At 40.3% G+C, this 19,807-nt stretch overlaps 1 protein-coding gene across 3 annotated transcripts in view; it reads left to right on the top strand.

Moving 5' to 3' along the window:
- Nucleotides 1-19,807, top strand: part of bach2a (BTB and CNC homology 1, basic leucine zipper transcription factor 2a) — a 78,300-nt gene that overhangs the window by 39,057 nt on the left and 19,436 nt on the right. The window contains exons 1-4 of one of the 3 annotated variants that reach the window (XM_026301592.1): nt 5,118-5,253; nt 7,472-7,626; nt 7,714-7,817; nt 16,036-17,445. In XM_026301592.1, the coding sequence (XP_026157377.1) occupies nt 7,797-7,817; nt 16,036-17,445 (1,431 nt within the window). In that variant the 5' untranslated portion in view covers nt 5,118-5,253; nt 7,472-7,626; nt 7,714-7,796. Of the gene's footprint in view, nt 1-4,979; nt 5,254-7,471; nt 7,627-7,713; nt 7,818-16,035; nt 17,446-19,807 lie in introns of those variants that run through there. The other 2 variants (XM_026301585.1, XM_026301577.1) reach the window with 2 other exon arrangements.

Below are 19,807 nucleotides of genomic sequence, written 5' to 3' on the forward strand. Positions count from 1 at the left end.
TGTTACAATCTCCCAGTCTGGAAATTCAGTTAAAAATTCTGAGGTCCACAGGTCCACAATGACAAGTAGAACTGGTTTTTGGTGTTTTCCAGTTTGGATCTGAGATGTTAAGAGTGAGGCTCTCAAATGAGTTATAACTGTTCTGAGGATGAAAGTTTAATAATAAGTTTGAGTGGAAGATTGCAGCTACTCCTCCACCTCGACCTGTGGTTCAAGTCTCAGGTCCGGCAGGAATTGTCGGTGGCAGAGTGAATAGCCAGTGCCCTGTCCACCTTCAATACCACAGCTGAGACCCTTGAGCAAGGCACTGGACCCCCAACTGCTCCCCGGGTGCCGCAGCATTGGCTGCCCACTGCTCCGGGTGTGTGTGTTCACTGCTGTGTGTGCGCACTTGGGTGGGTTAAATGCAGAGCACAAATTCCAAGCATGGGTCACCATACTTGTCACTTTCTCTTTCACATATTCATCCTGCTGCAGCCAGGTTTCAGTAACGCAGAGTAAGTCAATTTGGTGATCAGTTATCAAATCATTTACTAATATTTAATAATCCACTGTTTTTCTGTTCAATAAGAGGAGTGGTTTTAATTTTTATGAATAACTCCTCTTCTGTTAACTTCTAATTTATTTGATTTATATGTTCGAGGGGCAGACACAGTCTCTATGTGGTTTGAGAGGGATGACAGCTCTAAGGAAACTGCAGAGAGTCTCTGCATCCCGGTCCCCACTCTGGATTGTCAGACTTTAGGTTGGCTAATAAACTTGGCCAGATTTCTAGAGATGAGAGAGTGGCCCAATTGTCTATGAAGTCCACATCGTTTGGTGGACACCACCTAGACAGCCAGCGACAGAACGACGACATGCAGCTAAACATCTTCATCCTCTTCAACGCCTTGCCCTAACAGGGTTGGGTAGCTGGCTTTGGTTCAAAGGTGCAGAGCCGCGCTTCCAAATCAGTGATCCTCGCCTCCAAAGCTAGCAGAACCTTACACTTATTACAAGTATCATTATCACAAAAGGAGGCAGAGGAATAACTAAACGTGGCACACCAAGCACGAAAGAGAGAGGGAGAAAAGCCATATTGCTAGCTAGCTAAGCTAACTGGTAGGCTAACGAGCGCCAAGTCTGCAAATAGCAATAAAAACCGGTCAAAATAGAAAGGTACTTGACTAGTACTGGAATCTGTAGCGGTTAATGAATTGTTTGGAGAGTTTAGTTAGTTTTTAGGTGTGTTAGACTAAAGCTAGTCTGTTGCTGATCTGTAGACCAACACAGAAAAAGGTAGAGACCATCCTGGAATACACTGACCATCTACTTCACAACATCCTGATGGAGCAGAGAAGCAGCTGCGGTGGACGACTCACTGTGCAGGCAAAGACACCTGACTACTGACTTTTCTCACTACTGACTGACTAATTAACTACAAGACTACGTGAATTTCCCTTTGGGAATCAATGAAGTTTATCTTATTTTTATCTTATACTAACTCACATGTGCAGCAATTGCATTTATATCAATCAACTAACTTTAATTTACCCTAACTGAATTTTGGTGACTTCTCCATTTAACAAATACACTTTCACACCTGTTCATACTTACACTCATGCACACACTACATATAAGCACCACTCAATATCCCACAGACACCATCAAATGAAAGTAAGACATAATCAGGGCAGAGGAGAAGGCAGAAATCGGTGGAGGAAAGTAGGGCATACATTGAAACTGTAGACCCACACACACAGAGTGGAATTAGTGAATTGTTAGTGGATGTTAATTAATATGTGTGTGCAGCAACTCTGGGGGAAGATCCCTGCTTGGTCTTGGGTTCTGTTGCTCCTGTGATGAATAATTTACTGGTTGATTCTACTCTGCCTCTTGGGATAGACTGTTTGGGATGTATTTGTGTATGTGTGTGTGAATTTTTGGCAACCTTTGCTCTTCTCTCGCTGTCTCAAGGGTTTTAATTGCCTTAGTTGTGTTTGTTTGATGGTTCTGCTGGGTTAAATGTAGACTAACAAATCCACTGAAGGGTAAATTGCAGTGCGGACAGCTGCATAATGGGAAATACTGGCAGTGCCACTTGAACAGGAGAAAAGTCCTGCTGCTTTGTGCCTGTTGACTGTGAATGAGAGCTGTATTTAGTCATTGCAAACAGTTTGTAGTGGACAAGCCTGCAATATATTGTGTACTATGGTGATACAGTGCAGTTCAACACATCATCATTAGGCTCGAGCCCCCACCGAAGGTGACGGCAAGGGATTATTACAACTGCTCAGTGGGCCAGGAGTGACTAACCGGGTCAGAGTCACTAACAAACCACTAAACACTGACCGTGACCCCACCATGACGTAGGGATGCGCAAGAGCTTTCAGAAAATATATATATTGCGGGTGTCATGGAAATGGTTATATTGTTATTGTTAGGATTATTATTATTATTATTCATGTTCCATAACGACCTTGGCGGGCAAGGGCCGTTCATTGCTGTTTGCGGCTATATTCACTGTTTATAATTTCATAAACATCATATGATGGCATACTCCCACTGCACCCTTTATGTAGCATATAGTATTCCTATGTTTATCATTTGTTACACGCCTAAAACATTTGCATATATTTTGTAGAACTGGCTAAACAGTAAATGATGAATGGTGTCATATGTGCCCAGTTACATTCTAAAGATGTTTGCTGTTTGTCTCCTCTCCTTCGATACAAATTTTACACTTTGGGGATTATGGATATGAGCTAAATGCCTTTCAGCTCAGTCTGCTACTGAAACATGCCAGCCGATCCTCACACGTATTAACACACAGACCCGAGAAGATGATGAAACCACTGGTAATGTCTTGTTTACCAAAGCCCCTCAACTGTGTTTTGAAAGGTTTAAACATTGTGAGAAGGGGAAAGGCAAAACATGGAGAAGCCTAGCTTTAAATGTCATAGACTTAGCTAATTCAATGAAAGAAAGTGAAAGAGGGAAATATGGAAAGTGACAAATGTTTACGCAATTTCCCAAAATAATTTCTGTATATTGCTATAGTGCTACAGTACTCACTCTAGAGGTGGCTCTCACATCTAATCATGTTCACAGGCATGTTTAGCTGTTAATGGAACAAACTGCACAATACTGTAATGACAGCACTTCTTGTCACCTTCACTGATTTTAAAACAGTCTTTCACTCATGAAATTATAGTTCTCCTGTTTCCTAACAAAGGTCTGTCCGCTTTGGTCAAGCACAAGATATGAAAAAGCTGTTGTCCAGATTTCTGCTACTCACTCTTCTTTTATATAGAATTATGCAATTTTAGTCATGCTACTTAATATCCAGGGCATCTATCAAGACAGCAGTCCATTCTTCCAGTGATATGCAGTATTTCTATAGGGTAATCTATAATCTAAGTACCTCAAGTGTATATCTGGTATTTAGTTTGTTGCATGTTATTATAGGCTTATTAGTTGATGTTTGGTGTAAATAAGTGTGATAACTGTGTTTATTTTCTTTTATTTAGGAAAAAGTGAACCTTGTGCATGTTTTTGGTTGTAATCACCTAGTCTACAGTATAGTGATTACAACTATACTATACTATATATTACTACAATAACATTACTATTTTGGTAATAGACAGAACAGACAGAAATGTTAGTGAATGCATGTATTTTACCTTTCTTTTGTTTCACCCTTCAGCATGGAATAGCTCAAAAAGTGGGTAAATATTACAAACACCATGAAAAGCAGTAGAAAACTGACTGAGCCTTAAGTGTTCCTGAGGGATAGCATGAGATGATCTACAATGCAGCAGTGATTGCCCTGTGGGCCATAAGGAGAGAAGCCAGCAAACTACTTCAGCAAGCCCCCAGTGCTGTTCTCTGTATATTCAAAAGCTATGAATCAGCAGAAAGCAGCCCCCTATATGCCTTCTAAAGCACACAGGCACACACACGTGCCCAGGGCTGATGAGACAGACAGACTGCATACTCAGCTGTCTGTGTCAGGGCTTTATGTACTACAGCAGTGAAATGAAACACATTGAAAAGCCTCTGGATAAAGCTGCCTGCAATCAAATGTAGAAGGCTACTCTATATCTATTGTATCCACTTCTTTATCTCTCTATAGAGCTACATGTGTATATAGACATTCACATATCTGACAGCATATTACAATTCAGTGCCATAACCCTGCAGTGAATAATTCACTCTCTTATGTCTTTTAACTGTTGAAATAGTTGAGACTCTGTCAGTGAGGTGCTGAAGTGTAAAGGCTTTGCTTTTCACTATGTAAGCTTAACATTCTGGTGGAGGAATGGTAGAATTGTTATGAAATATTATAATATCAAAGGTTCTTTTTTCTGTGACTGTTGGTCCAAAACCAAAAGATAATTATCTTTGGTCACAAGAATCATCACATCCCATCACAAGAAAAAGAAAAGCAACAAATCCTCAGCATGTTCAGCATTTTTGCTTGTTGAATTTACATCTACTGAATAATTGCCTAAGAGTCGGGGCTCTGTAGTATAGTAGTGCATGGCTTACAAGATATTAATCACTCTTTTTATTATTCACTTTTAAGACCCATAGATTTGTCTTTATATTTGTCTTTGTCTTTATGTCTTCCCAAATGCACTCAATATTTTTGGCTGTGTTATCACTGATGATTGGTAAGGGCCTGTCAACAGTTTCACTCCACTGCAAACGTTGCATGAAGTGATGGGGTAAACTGAAGATTGTGATTTATTCTGAATTTGAAGTCCACAGTGTTACATGCCAGAGTTTCGGTGAGAGGGAGTGGATGGTAACACATACAGACACTGAGAAATCTTTGCAGAGTCTACATTTGGTAGAATTTCTGAATTGGAACAATTGTTTCCTTTTAGCAGTCAATTTGTCACAATGAGAAGGTGGCTTTTACATTCTCCTTCAAAGAGTACACTTATTTAGGTAGCTGATGCAGTATAACTTCTTTCTGTCTTCCTTCTGTGCAGGCCGCTAGAGGGAGTTATGTCGACAGGCAAAGAGCAGGATGGTGAGGCCATGGTGCCCCTGTACGTCTACGAATCCAAGGTCCACTGTGCTAACGTACTGTTGAACCTGGAGGAGCAGCGGCGTCAGGGCATCCTTTGTGATGTGACCATACTTGTGGAGGGTAGGGAGGTGCGTGCACACAGGGCTGTCCTCGCTGCTAGTAGCCGTTACTTCCTGCAGGCTCTGCTGGGGCACAGCAGTGAAGTGGAGCCCATCATTAACCTGCCAGACAAGGTAAGAGACCACAATGAGAAGGGACAGAAGACCAAGAACACACTCACATACTTGCAGGTCAAAATGTAAATGTTATAGAAAGGGCAAACTTTTAATTTTTTTAGGGTTAGTGTTGTTATAGGAAATGCAAGTAATATGCAATATGACCCAGTATTTTTGAATCTTGGACCATACAAAGGATAAATATCAGAATATCTCAGACTCAGCTCCTTCAATTCTGACCATTTTGTGTGTGTGTGTGTGTGTGTGTGTGTGTGTGTGTGTGTGTGTGTGTGTGTGTGTGTGTGTGTGTGTGTGTGTGTGTGTGTGCGTGCGTGCGTGCGTGCGTGCGTGCGTGCATGCGTGCGTGTGTGTGTGTGTGTGGGCTAGACTGCAAAGTAAACCAGTAAGTACCATTAAGCCAGTATTGACTACTTTCAATTCAAATCTTTACACACCTGGTCGATTGCTTCATGAAGTGAGTGTGACTGCTTTAAGACAATCGAAAAAGCATATTCTTTGAACCCTGCTGATAAACAGTACATATGAGCAGATAATCACAGCTGCTAGAGTTCACTCAGAGCCACTTAATAAATAGGCCTGGACTGGCCTAAATATCCTGTACTATGTTTCACCCAGGTGGACTTGGTCCCACAGTCAGGTCTTCGTTCTTGAAAATGAAGTTAAAGCCTTTGATGTGTGATTGGCTACCAATGGAAATAAGCAGGATAGTTTGCATGGGAAGCTGGGGTGGGAGGATGCACTCAGCTTCACAAAAGTACTGAGCTTACTTGACCTTCGTTAGATGAAAACCACAGGTAAACTGCAGGGTTGACACAAACTTATATAAAAACATGTTGGGTATAAATATTAATGGCATTGCCCTGTTAGCTGCTGCTGCTTCTCTACACCAGCGGAGATGATCAGGGAATAGCTCCTGATCCCACTTGCTGGAATTAACATATAATGCCCCAGATCTGTCATACTGATTAATATGGCTCTGTAACTACCTATACCATAATAATTCACACCTCTACCACTTTACAAATGACTCCATGCCTTAGTGACATGGCTTGATTGTCTAAATCCTCGTTGTCTGTTTGCACATCCTTTCATGAATTAATGGGAATTATTGTGGCTCAGAGCTAAACAAATCTGGGTGTGAAATGTATGTTTTCTGGACTAAGGAAACTGTATTGCTGCAATAGTTTGAACATTTGGGAAAGTCCAATAAATCATTTTCAGGTGCTTTAGAATTATTTACCTTTGTGGAGACAATTATTAGAAGCTCTATATACTCATGATGTTAAGTAATAAATGAAATAAAGTTGTCTTCACTGACTGCTGAACTACTTATTCTTCCCTGCACTTTTAACTGGAAACAGGGATGCATTTGATTTTTTATATTGCAATTTGAATGTTGATGAAGATGATTATTACTTAACTGGTTTTATTTGAATAAAAGGAATAAAATCCATGCCATTGGTATATGCTAGTTTTTTTATTTTATTTTTTAATTTATTATTATTTTACCAGGAAGTCCTTTGCGATTGAATTTCTTTTATGAGGGAGACCTGGCCAAGATGCTCACTAGTGCAGAGTCCTAACAACAACAGACAACACAGAATGTGATAAATAGAATACTCTAAATAATAAATATGCAAATATGTTACCAGGGTAACATAAACAAGATATCATTATTTAATATGCATGTAATGTATATATTATATTTACAGTGCTAAATTGAAAAATGGCTTGCTAAAATGGAATTCGAATCAGAGGGTGTAATGATCACTGGTCTCATTGCACTGAAACAGCTGAGCCTCTCAGTGCCATTTGATGACAACAGCTATACAAATGGAAAATGTGTTTCATGAGAAAATCATGTTGCATAAATGGTGTAGAGCAGACACACCATTGTACAGTTATGACAGAAATAAACATTAAGAAATCAATCTCTACATCTTGTTAAAATGTGACACAACTGAATTAGAACAATAATGCAGTACAAAATTACATAAAATTCCCCTTGGGGATTAATCAATTTATCTTATCTTATTGTAAAGTTCTCTCTGCTACTGTGGGATCATCTGCCGCCTGTAATCCACACTATATAAACCCATTCTTCACCACCGGAACAATGGGGCTACTCCAAGCACGATGAGATTTTTTTGCTACTCCAATCTTCAACATGGACTCTAATTCTGCCTACCCTATTTTCCTTTTGTTCCCTGTACAGTTGGTACAACCGTGAACACGCCGTCAACCCCTGCTGTGTCTCAGTGTAGTGTTGTGTGAGCGGGCAGAGGAGAGAACACGATTGCAAAATGCTGCTGCATCGCGGCATCATCTGCTCTCTGGGCTGGTGAGAGATGGCCATGACAAATAACAGAGGTGTTTTTTGGAACCTCTGGCCCAAGCTCATCCGTCTTTCACCACGCTCACCAGAAAGACTGACTCCACCTCTCTCCATTTTTTCAGGAGGTTGAGGTGGTAGATCTGCGTGGCTCCACCTCTGTCCTACTGTGCAACCTGATAGTCCACATCTCTCACTCTGTGTGATCATGAAGGGTTCTTCTCACTTGGTGAGTAATTTTGAACTGGATGATGATAGCAATACCAACACCTTATCTCCAGGTGAAAATTGCCTAAGCTTCGTTCCCCTGTTGTACAGGCACTGTTGCCGCTGCTGGACCTGGAGCAAATGTTCATGTGAACTGAGCAACTGCATGTAATATTGCTCTCAGGCCCATCATGTTCCCTATGTGTGTAAGACATGAACGTAGTGTCCTGATCAGTCTCTCTTTCGGGATTCTTGCTAGATGTTTTATTTAACTTAAGAGTTATATCCAGAGGCTATTTTCCAAATTTAGTCATCCAATATCAGAGTGTCATTTTGATGGAAGACCAAGATGGCGGTCTTGCAAGGCTCAGTGTCTCTCCAGCTTTTGCAATTTTGCAGCAATTTTCCTGCTAATTTTGGGTCTGCTTGTTCAGAACAAGTTTGCTTTGACATCATACACCCAGCAGGATCTTTTGGATATCAGTCAACGACACTCCAACAGATTTATCACCAATCTTCAACTCATCCCTGAGATCTCCATAACACTGGAGGCTAGTAAGCACACTACCTGGCCGGGCGGAATTGTCCACAGGCGGCCTCGAGATCGTAAACAAAGGCGGGGGAAACGCAGATGGCTTAGCTAAAACGAACACTGCATCAGCTTTGTTCACCCAGCATTTTCCTCACTAATGTGCGGTCATTGGTAAACAAAACGGATGAAATAAGACTTCGCATCACCCACAGTAAGAGAATTTTGGACTGCAATGTCATGATCTTCACAGAAACATGGCTAAACAGTGGCGTACCTGACAATGTTATTGAGCTAGCAGGATGCCACACACGGGCATCCTGCAGACAGAACGGCAGATGACTCTGGTAAGACCAGAGGTGGAGGACTGTGCGTCAGCTTGGTGTACGAACTGCTCAGCTCACCTAGAATTTCTCATGGTTAAGTGTAGACCTTTTTTATGCCAAGAGTTCATTTCCACCATCATAATCACAATTTACATTCCCCCGGAACCTGCATTTTAATGTTAAATCCATTATTTGCTCCTGTTGTTCATTTTGAGGAGTACAGCAGTTTGATAAAAGCCTTCAGTGTTTGCACTCACAAAAACTGTCTCCAGCTAAACACCTCTAAAACCAAGGAAATTGTAGTGGATTTTCAAAGGTCTAAGCCCCCTTCTTATCCTGTCAACATCTGTGGTGAAGTGGTCCCAGCCTACAAATATCTAAACTCAAAAAAATAATCCAGCCTAAAACATTGACTTTATGTACATGTAAATTTTCCATGCAATTTAATAACATAAATTCAAGGTAAGGGGTCACATTTAATGCAATGTTTTTCCTTCATGTTGTGTTGATGTCAATAAATTATGTAACTTTGTCAGATAGGATTAAATTAAGTTAATGCAAACTTTCACATAATCCTTATGTGTTTGTTCAAATATTTGATGTAAAGGTAATGAGATCTTCTACATAAACCTTATGTGATTATTTACTTTGTGTATAGTTAAGGAGAACTTCTGCATAAACTTTATGTGATTATTCAAGTATTCTACATTAAAGCAATTTATGTTAAAATGGTTATTAAACATCCTGTAATAAATCCAAATGCAATACAAAGCACAGTTCAGAGAACTTTATTGCCAAGTCCAGCATAACATTACAAACATGACAGGCAAATAACAATTTGCAAAATTACAAAAATGTAAACATTTGTTCCATCTGCTACTCAAACTACAAATTATGCATCGGCAAGACATTCCACTGCCACGAAACCCGAGTAAAAGCTGTATGTTTTTGTATGGTTTTCCAGTGTACATTAAACCCATCAGTACTCAAGGAAATCAAAGGCCTAAGCTTTCTACTGTATTCAGTAATCTGTAGTAACAGATTTTTATCTTTATCTGAGAACTACACTGACCACGTAAAATGCAAATGTTAAAAATTCAACACCTTAAAACTTTAAGGAACACAAATTACATTAAACATTTACAATTAAGAGAAATACAAAACGGCTTGCAAGTATATTACACCAATCTGGAATACAGGCACAACATTCAGTTTTGTTCTGTACCGAAAACATCATTAAAAATAAAAAGCTTTCCAAGGTGTTAATACCATAAACAAAAATTAAGGTACAGTACACTTTCATTAGGCACACCCATAAACACCCCTTTAATCCAATTTAATACAACAGCCATAAATTCAAATTAATCAATTTAATTGAATACTAAACTTCTCACCTGTTGTACCCTAGAAATTACTGTAGCAAAACAGAGCGAGTGGTACAGGAATGAAAAAAAGAAAAAACATTCCACAAATCACCCCTGTGCTGATATTAGTTCAAAAACATCTTTTACAGTAAAAGAAGAAATAAAGGAACACAAGTCATTCATCAGCCAATCACTCCATGAAAGCAGTTTTAGTTTTGCTTATTACTCTCCATCTATAACCAAGAGTTTGAAAGCAAAAAATGACCAGTGGAGGTGGCAACAAAACAAACTGCTCCACAAAAGCACATTCATTAGTGAGGGGGCTTCATTCAAGGTCATCAAAATGACAATGTCCAAAAAGCCAAAAAGAGTCCACCTCAACTGTCCTGCTCCCTGAAACATCTTTATTTTAAGTGTTTGAACCTTCGGAGACAGTTTTTTTGCCATCCAAATTCATCAGCACCTTCTGGAAGAACTCAAATGTGAATTTGAGTTCTGATGGGTAGCTTAGGTTGAGTGCATAAATCAAACCAAAAAGCATGATAACTCCACAGGAAATGCTTCTTAGGTTGTTTAGCAGTTCCACGCCCTCTATCACCACTCCAACATCCTCTGGCTGTTCGTCTTCATCTGCTCCTTCTTTAAGCATCACATAAAGACCCATTGTGGTCTGTGCGATTGCACCTTTGGCATCCTCAAAGTTGGCACTCTAAGGATTAAAAACACCATTTATACCAATTAATCCTGAGAGATCACAATAAAATGTCACTACTTACCAAGTACTCCTTGATGACAGTGTTGCTGTCCTCATTTAGGTAGGCGCACAGACTTTTAAGGATGCAGTCCCTCTTGAGTTCAATGTCATCACTCTGCTGTTGTAACTTAACTTGTTTTAACTTGCAATGCTTTAACAATTCATACCTGCTTACTACTGATTTGCCACACACTTTACATTCCCACACACCCATTCACATATTCTACCTAGAAAAGAAAAAACAAAAACACAAGATTTAGATGTAACTTAGCGAAGACTTGGATAATACAGAGCATACTAATGCAATCACATGTACTCACCTAAATTGAGAGGTTGCCCTTAGATGTGAACAATTTCTGAAAGACATTAACAAATATTACAATGTTAGCTCACAATAATTTGATATAATATTCCATTTGTTTCACAGAGTTGCGTATTTGCATGCACATGCTCCACTGAGCCAGTCTCACACACACACACACACACACACACATATATATATATATATATATATATATATATATATATATATATATATATACACTACGTGTATGTTTATCTTAATATGATGTGACTAATATCTGCTATTGTCCCTACCAAGGGCGTGGTTGATCCATGCTTAGCTAACACACAGAGCAAAGTAGAGGGGAGAGGCTGAGTGAGAGAAACGGAAGACAAAGGTGTTACGTGCAGCAAAAAAAATAGATAAATAAAAATAAAAAAAGACAAATGTCGATCCCCGAGTGAAAACCAGGAGAAAATATCTAACGCGCCACCACCCAACCTGCTGCCTACTACCGCCCCACCGCGGGCCATCACGACGGTCAAGTTGCTAGCTAATGATAAGCCATGTAACAGAGCTAACAGCTAGTGCATGGACAGACGCTGCCTGAGTGTCAGTAGCCTCATAAGCAGTATTCTCCACCGCAGACCTACGTTGCCAAAAAAAACATACATAAACAATGAGCCCGGGGTCGAAGTGGCGCTGTTAGCTATTGCTAAACTGATAGCAGGTGCCAGTAAGACAAGACAAAGCCGAAGTTACCTAGTTAACACTTGCCTAAATTCATCAACGTCTCAAACCTAGATGCCACATCAGTCATATTCGTCTTTGTGAACCGAAAGTGTAATTTAAGGTAACAGAGAGCAAAAAACTGAACTTACCTTATCACTTGCCACTTGAAAAGTCGACCATAGGAGAGTTCCCGCTAAAGATGTTTCCTTTTGATTTTGCGCATGCGCAGTATTCCTCTTCATCTTGACCTGTTGCTGCCCCCTACCACATAGCCTTATTTAGCTCTATTCAAATAAAGAGTATTTGATCTGTTTGCATTCAGCTTATACACAAGTAAATTTACTTTATGTTTATTTAAATGAACGAATAAACAATTGATATTGTATATTTCAGTTAGATTTTACTTAAAAATATTGTTTATTGTTTATCAGGGCCATTAATCATTTTTTTGAGTGTAGGCATTATACTGCAGTCTGCTGCGGAGGTAGCATAAAGCAGAAGGATACAAGGAGGCTGGACAAAGTGGTGCAAAAAGCTGGTTCAGTGACTGGATTGAGGCTGGACTCACTGGAGGCTGTGGTGGAGAGATGTACACAGAAAAAGGTAGAGACCATGCTGGAATACACTGACCACCCCCTTCACAACATCCTGATGGGCTCTGACTGACTACTTTTACCACTTAGAACTTGTTGCTATTGTACGTCAAGACTACCTAAATTTCCCTTCCCCTTAATATAGTTTATCTCATCTCATCTCTTATAGTGGCAAATGCCAACAGATTGACTTTGCGTCAGCTACTAAGTAACAGCTAAATAAAAGTAACCTTAAAACACAAAAAGTGTATTTTTTAATGTATGTAAAAAAATAAACAATGCGATGGAAGAATGGACATGAAGTAATTACTGTCTTAATGCAAAGTCTTATTGAAGGACCTGCAGTACCTACCTGTGGAATATTTCTGGCTCAAAAATTGATTTATCTGTTTATCTGTTGTACTACCTTATTAAGAAGACTCTTAGTGTATACGTTTATTGAGTAGTGTTATCTGATTTAACTTCTTCTCTCATGCTATACCCCCTACTACAGTCAAAATGAATGACTGCTGCTTCAGATCATTTTTAGAACAAATGAACAAATAAACTATTTTCTCCAACAACACCTGTAACAATAGTGACAATGCAGTGAATATGGTGACAGCTGTAGCTTCAAAATGCTTACAGTGGGTACGGAAAGTATTCAGACCCCTTTAAATTTTTCACTCTTTGTGTCATTGCAGCTATTTGCCAAAATCAAAAAAGTTCATTTTATTTCTCATTAATGTACACTCAGCACCCCATCTTGACAGAAAAAAACAGAAATGTAGAAATTTTTGCAAATTTATTAAAAAAGAAAAACTGAAATGTCACATTGGTCATAAGTATTCAGACCCTGTGCTCAGTATTGAGTAGAAGCACCCTTGTGAGCTAGTACAGCCATGAGTCTTCTTGGGAATGATGCAACAAGTTTTTCACACCTGGATTTGGGGATCCTCTGCCATTCTTCCTTGCAGATCCTCTCCAGTTCTGTCAGGTTGGATGGTGAACGTTGGTGGACAGCCATTTTCAGGTCTCTCCAGAGATGCTCAATTGGGTTTAGGTCAGGGCTCTGGCTGGGCCAGTCAAGAACGGTCACAGAGTTGTTCCGAAGCCACTCCTTTGTTATTTTAGCTGTGAGCTTAGGGTCATTTTCCTGTTGAAAGGTGAACCTTCGGCCCAGTCTGAGGTCCTGAGCACTCTGGAAGAGGTTTTCTTCCAGGATATCTCTGTACTTGGCCGCATTCATCTTTCCTTCAATTGCAACCAGTCGTCCTGTCCCTGCAGCTGAAAAACACCCCCACAACAGGATGCTCCCACCACCATGTTTCACTGTAGGGATTGTATTGGGCAGGTGATGAGCAGTGCCTGGTTTTCTCCACACATACCGCTTAGAATTAATGCCAAAAAGTGCAATCTTGGTCTCATCAGACGAGAGAATCTTATTTCTCATAGTCTGGGAGTCCTTCATGTGTTTTTTGGCAAACTCTATGCCGGCTTTCATGTGTCTTGCACTGAGGAGAGGCTTCCGTTGGGCCACTCTGCCATAAACCCCCGACTGGTGGAGGGCTGCAGTGATAGTTGACTTTGTGGAACTTTCTCCCATCTCCCTACTGCATCTCTGGAGCTCAGCCACAGTGATCTTTGGGTTCTTCTTTACCTCTCTCACCAAGGCTCTTCTCCCACAATTGCTCAGTTTGGCTGGACGGCCAGGTCTAGGAAGAGTTCTGGTCATCCCAAACTTTTTCCATTTGAGGATTATGATAAGAGCACAGTGGCCTCCACTGAATCTTGAGTGCTGCAGAAATTCTTTTGTAACCTTGGCCAGATCTGTGCCTTGCCACAGTTCTGTCTCTGAGCTCCTTGGGCAGTTCCTTCGACCTCATGATTCTCATTTGCTCTGACATGCACTGTGAGCTGTAAGGTCTTATATAGACAGGTGTGTGCCTTTCCTAATCAAGTCCAATCAGTTTAATTAAACACAGCTGGACTCCAATGAAGGAGCAGAACCATCTCAAGGAGGATCAGAAGAAATGGACAGCATGTGAGTTAAATATGTGTCACTGCAAAGGGTCTGAATACTTATGAGCATGTGATATTTCAGTTTTTCTTTTTTAATAAATTTGCAAAAATTTCTACATTTCTGTTTTTTTCTGTCAAGATGGGGTGCTGAGTGTACATTAATGAGAAATAAAATGAACATTTTTGATTTTGGCAAATGGCTGCAATGACACAAAGAGTAAAAAATTTAAAGGGGTCTGAATACTTTCCGTACCCACTGTAGAAGATATACAAAATAAAAGTGCAGGACAAAAAATGAGACTAAAATGGGGTGGCTGTGGCTCAGGAGGTAGAGTAGGTTGACCATGACCTAGAGGGTTGGTGGTTTGGTTTTTGGCTTGCCTGGTCCACAGGCCAAAGTGTCCTGGGGCAAGACACTGAACCCCAAGTTGCCCCTGGTGGCTGTTCCACCGGTATATGAATGTGTGAGCGAGTGGGTGAATGGACAAATAGTGTAAAAGTGTTTTGAGTACACTTGAGTGTAGAAAAGTGCTATAGAAGTATAAGACCATTTACCATTTAAAATACCAATGACCCAAACTAAGTTAATTATCTTGCGTATTTGTTTACTTATATCAGATGAAATTTGATAAAAAGATAAATAAGGTGCCAGAAGGAACACTGAGGGACACAGTGTTCATAGGGACACAGAAAAGAGGAAATGACTGCAGTTAGTCAGATTATGAAAACAATATTTCTATTTGGGGAAAAAAAGAGAAACCTTCTAGTGTATCACATGAGTCTGTTGCTGTACTGATGGAATTGTTGCTGTAGAAATGCACATTAAATTTCATTACATGGTTAAATTTGTGGAGCAGCACGGTGGCTTACAGCAAGAAGGTCCTGGGTTCGCAACTCGCCAGGGGCCTTTCTGTGTGGAGTTTGCATGTTCTCCCTGTGCTTGCGTGGGTTTACTCCAGGTACTCTGGTTTCCTCCCACAGTCCAAAAACATGTATGTCAGGTTGATTGGTGACTCTAAATTGCCCATAGCAGTGAGTGTGAGTGTGTGAGGTTGTTTGTCTTTATGTGGCCCTGTGATGGACTGGTGACCTGTCCAGGGTGTGTCATGGAAATTTCTTTAAGTCTGAGAGTTGCTAATTCTCAGAGACAACCACAAGTGTGATGAATCATCTCAGGTTTAATCACGGGCCCGGAGAGGATGTCCTTGCAGAAATCCTCTGACTCTGTGTTACAGAATCAGGTTTATATATCTTTGAAAAGAAAGGGGTGGACTAATCTTGAACAGACCCCACATGTTTGTTCAGGTATCTATCTTCAGCCTTCTTTCATCAAAGAAAACAGATTGTTAAGTAAATATTCAAGTGACCCTTTGACCTAGTGTAAAACCTCCACAGGTGCACCCCTGCCTTTCACCCAAAGATAGCTGGGATAGGCTCCGGCAGATCCCTGTGATCCTGGTTAGGAATAAGCAGGCATAGATGATGGATGGATGGTTAAATTTGCCATGTGAACCAAGGTACACCCAGGTATCCTTGGAAACTGTTAATTAGACGTCTGGTTATGTTTAGATTTTTGTCTGCTCAGAGCTATAGAATAAACAGTTTGTGCATGACACAAGTTTTCTCTGTAATTGATTTTTTTCTAATCTCCTCTACAGGTCACAGCTAAAGGTTTTGCTCCACTGCTCCAGTTTGCCTACACAGCCAAGCTGGTTTTAAGCCGTGAGAACATCCATGAAGTCATCCTTTGTGCTGAGTTCCTAGGTATTCACAATTTGGAGGACTCTTGCTTCAGGTTTCTTCAAACCCAACTACAGAATGACAGCCAGCGCGCCACTAATGGAAAGGTGGAATATGATGATTACATTATGGCCAGGGAAACATTTTTTTCAGAGGCAATATCCCTTGATGTTTCTTTAGAGACAAGGCAGGAGACAAATCAAATTGCAAGCACTGCGCCACTTCCCACTGACCTTACTCAGTGTCCTAAATACAAGACGTGTCAGTACCAGATCTGTGACAACAAGCACAATGGAGAAAACCATCATGGCAGTGATTATGTCATTTTGACCAATCATACCTCAGTGAGCCCTGTGAGCTCACAAGTTAAAGAAACCAGTACTGTTCCACAACCTTTGCTTATACCCTCCAGAATCAAAGAGGAACCACTTGTGTTTGAAGAAGAGGAAGGAAAGAATGGCTGCAACCCAAAATTCTGTACTGAGGAGGTACTAGAGATGGAACTAGAAGTGGAAGGAGTTCCATTAGCAGATGAACACTCTCCCAGCCAAGGTTCACCCTCTTCCTGTCTGCACTCGTACTTCCAGAAAGGTGGTCTGGATCTCGGCAGTGTGCCCAGCACCACCATCCACCAGCTATTCACCAACAGCCTGTCCTTGAACCATCACAGGGGAGTGGTCAAAGACAGGGAAAAGGTGGAATCTCTGGGTCAGGAGGACCTCAAGACAGGCATTGCAGATGTTATACCGGCAGTGCTGACTGGCATTGACAGGAACCTAGAAAGGACAGTATCCAAAGCTTCCTCCTCTAAACATCAAGGGGAGTTAGACAGACGCAGTGTCATTTTCTCTTCAGCAGCAAGTGAGCAACAAATGGTGGTCCATTCTTACATGGATGAGAAGTTTAGAGGAACAGCATCAACCATGCTTCAGGCAGAATCTCCTTTCTCTGATCAGTCATGCATCACTACTAGTTGCCCTGTTCTCATCAAGTCATTAACCCACTCCCCTTCCACCTCTCGAACCCAGACTTTTGACTCACATTCCTCATTCTCATACACAGACACAGGCAGTGGTAGCTCACCCTCAAGCTTGCCTCAGTTTGAGTTCTCCTCATCCCCGCGCTCAGACTCCTTTTCTCAACTGTCTCACTGCCTGGCTGGGGTGGTGGAACAGAGGAGCCTCCACAGTGGAGAGGTGGTTTTCTCTCAGGGTTGCACCAAGATCAAAAGTGAACAGGGATTTGGAGCCAGCAACTCCAGTGACGAATCAGGCTCTTTCTCAGAAGGAGACAGTGAAAGTGGCGCATCCAGAGCCTCTGGTCCTGAGGTAAGTATGGCCCTCTATTATACTTTCATGTCCAAAATATTCCTATGTAAGGATCAAGGTAAATAAATATACTCTTTTGTGGCATGATAACATATACTGTAGCAAAACTAGTGGAACAGTACCAGTAGACTACTGTAAAGTCATGAGACACTGGTTTACAAGGAGAAAGCATTGGAAATAAAAGTAGCTAAAGTTTACCAGAATTGGGTCACTAATAAAGGAAAATTAAGTGCAGAATGTTAATTGCTTCGGTTTTGAAAATACAGCTTCAGATCAAAATGGCATCAAATTAGGAAGGGGCATGTGCGATTATGCTCCATAACCTTGTGCTTTGCAAAATGTGATATAGCAATGAGAATAGTGCCACAGCAGTCATTATATATGTAGCTTCTTATTAATGCCAATAAACTTTTACAATACTTTTACAATAACTTTTCATGCGATTTTTCACACAGTTGTGGGTGCCTTGGTCCCACTGCTGTGTAGCTTCCCAGATTACACAGATTTACAACTTTAAAGCTTATAAAATACAATGTGAATAATATCAGATAATTAAGAATACAAGCTCTAACTTCAGATTAAACAACAAGGTTCCATCTTTATTGAGTATCTAAGCGGTGCTTTTTGGCTTGCACACTGGCAGGACCCAGATTACTGCAGATTACTGCTGATATGTCAAAAGGGCATTATTAAGACAAATGGACTCTACAGAGCAGAAACTGTTTTGGTAAAACTGGCAGCTCAGAGATAAACAGCACCCTTTAATGAGTACCTATTCTCACATTTGCGCTTTTGACACACAAAAAAACAGCTATTTGGTTATAAAGTTTGTATTATCTTGTATTATTCATCATACGTTTATAAGCTTCCATATGGTATAACAACTGTTGCTCTGTCCTAATTGCCTGAGAATTGAAACCTAGAAGACAAAGTGGATGACCACACCCACACCTGGACCAGTTATTCATGAAAATCAATTTGCTAATAAAAAAACAATAAATGACAATAAATAATCTTTAGGATCAAAGTGAAGATACATTGCTAAACTTTCATGTGGTACCATTTGCATTGATCTACCATGATTTGTCATGAAGGTATGAGGCATCATGATCATGAGACACCCTCCCCTGCCTTGTAGGCAAAAATACTCGCCTGTGTATATATAATTATAAATCTTTAATGTGAAATATCTTGAAAACCTTAGCCAACCAGCACCTTCATCACCAGTTTTCTAATTCACTTAATGCAAATGTGAAAGAATTAAGACATTTTGTCGGTTGATAAGTTCCTCAGTGACAAGTGAGATCAGTAAATTGATTCATTAATATTAGTTCATTAGCAGTTATCCCAAGATAGCTATCATTAGCTACAGATCATACTAGACCATGTAATTGGCCACAGGTTTATATACATTATATAGATATAAAATACCTATTATTCTCAGTGAATGAAGCCCTGCATACCTTGCTGAGTTCATCAGACTCAAAAAGCACCCTGCTACACTACAAGGGATTTTTGAAAAGTGATCTACTTTATGCAAATGTCTTTTAAGGGTGAGCAACGGTCAGGTGAGAGCTGATCTAGCAATCATGTTGGAAAACAACTGTCCAGTCACAGCAGGGACACTAAATTACATGCTCAGCACACACTCAGAACTACAGATTCCAGATACTGTCAGCTATTTTGTATCCATATGTGTGAAGGCTCTACCAGCAAATACCTGAGTAGAGCAATGGTGCATTCTATTTGTCTTATTTCCTTCTTAAAAGAGTAAGAGTGGGTAATACAGGAACATGTCCCCATTGCCCAGCTACTTTTGAGTGACTGTTATTGTGTTACATTCTTACTGGCCAGCTACTTTTCCCAGTGGTGCCAAAAAGTGTCTGCTGATTACAGCCAGCGGGAGCGCTTAGAGCCTGTTAAATGTGACACTGGCCCATTCAGCTGATTTTATCGGCATCAAACCATAATAAAGTTTGAAAATAGACACTGCATCTGTTCCTGTGGTAGTACAAAGCTAGGTCTTTGTAAAACTTGCATTTTTGACAAAATTGTACATGAATAATCGTAATCGTATGTGTACAATCTTCTGTCACAGCTCCTGGATGTAGGGCACAGTCTGTGATTATCTGCAACATTTGTCTGTGACATATGTCAGTTTCTTTATGCTGTTGCATACTGTTTTACTCAGTTTCAGACAGTTGCACAAGCCAAACATTTAACCATGTTATTCATGTAAAACTATTAATGTCCATAGCTTATGCATTGTGTATATGGCCTTTTACATTTGGACACTACACTATAATGATAATGATGTGGGCTAGATGTAAAATAAAAAAGAAAGCTTTTGAAATGATTGCAC

This window comes from Mastacembelus armatus, chromosome 22 (genome assembly GCF_900324485.2).
Source record: "Mastacembelus armatus chromosome 22, fMasArm1.2, whole genome shotgun sequence".
NCBI lineage: Eukaryota > Metazoa > Chordata > Actinopteri > Synbranchiformes > Mastacembelidae > Mastacembelus > Mastacembelus armatus.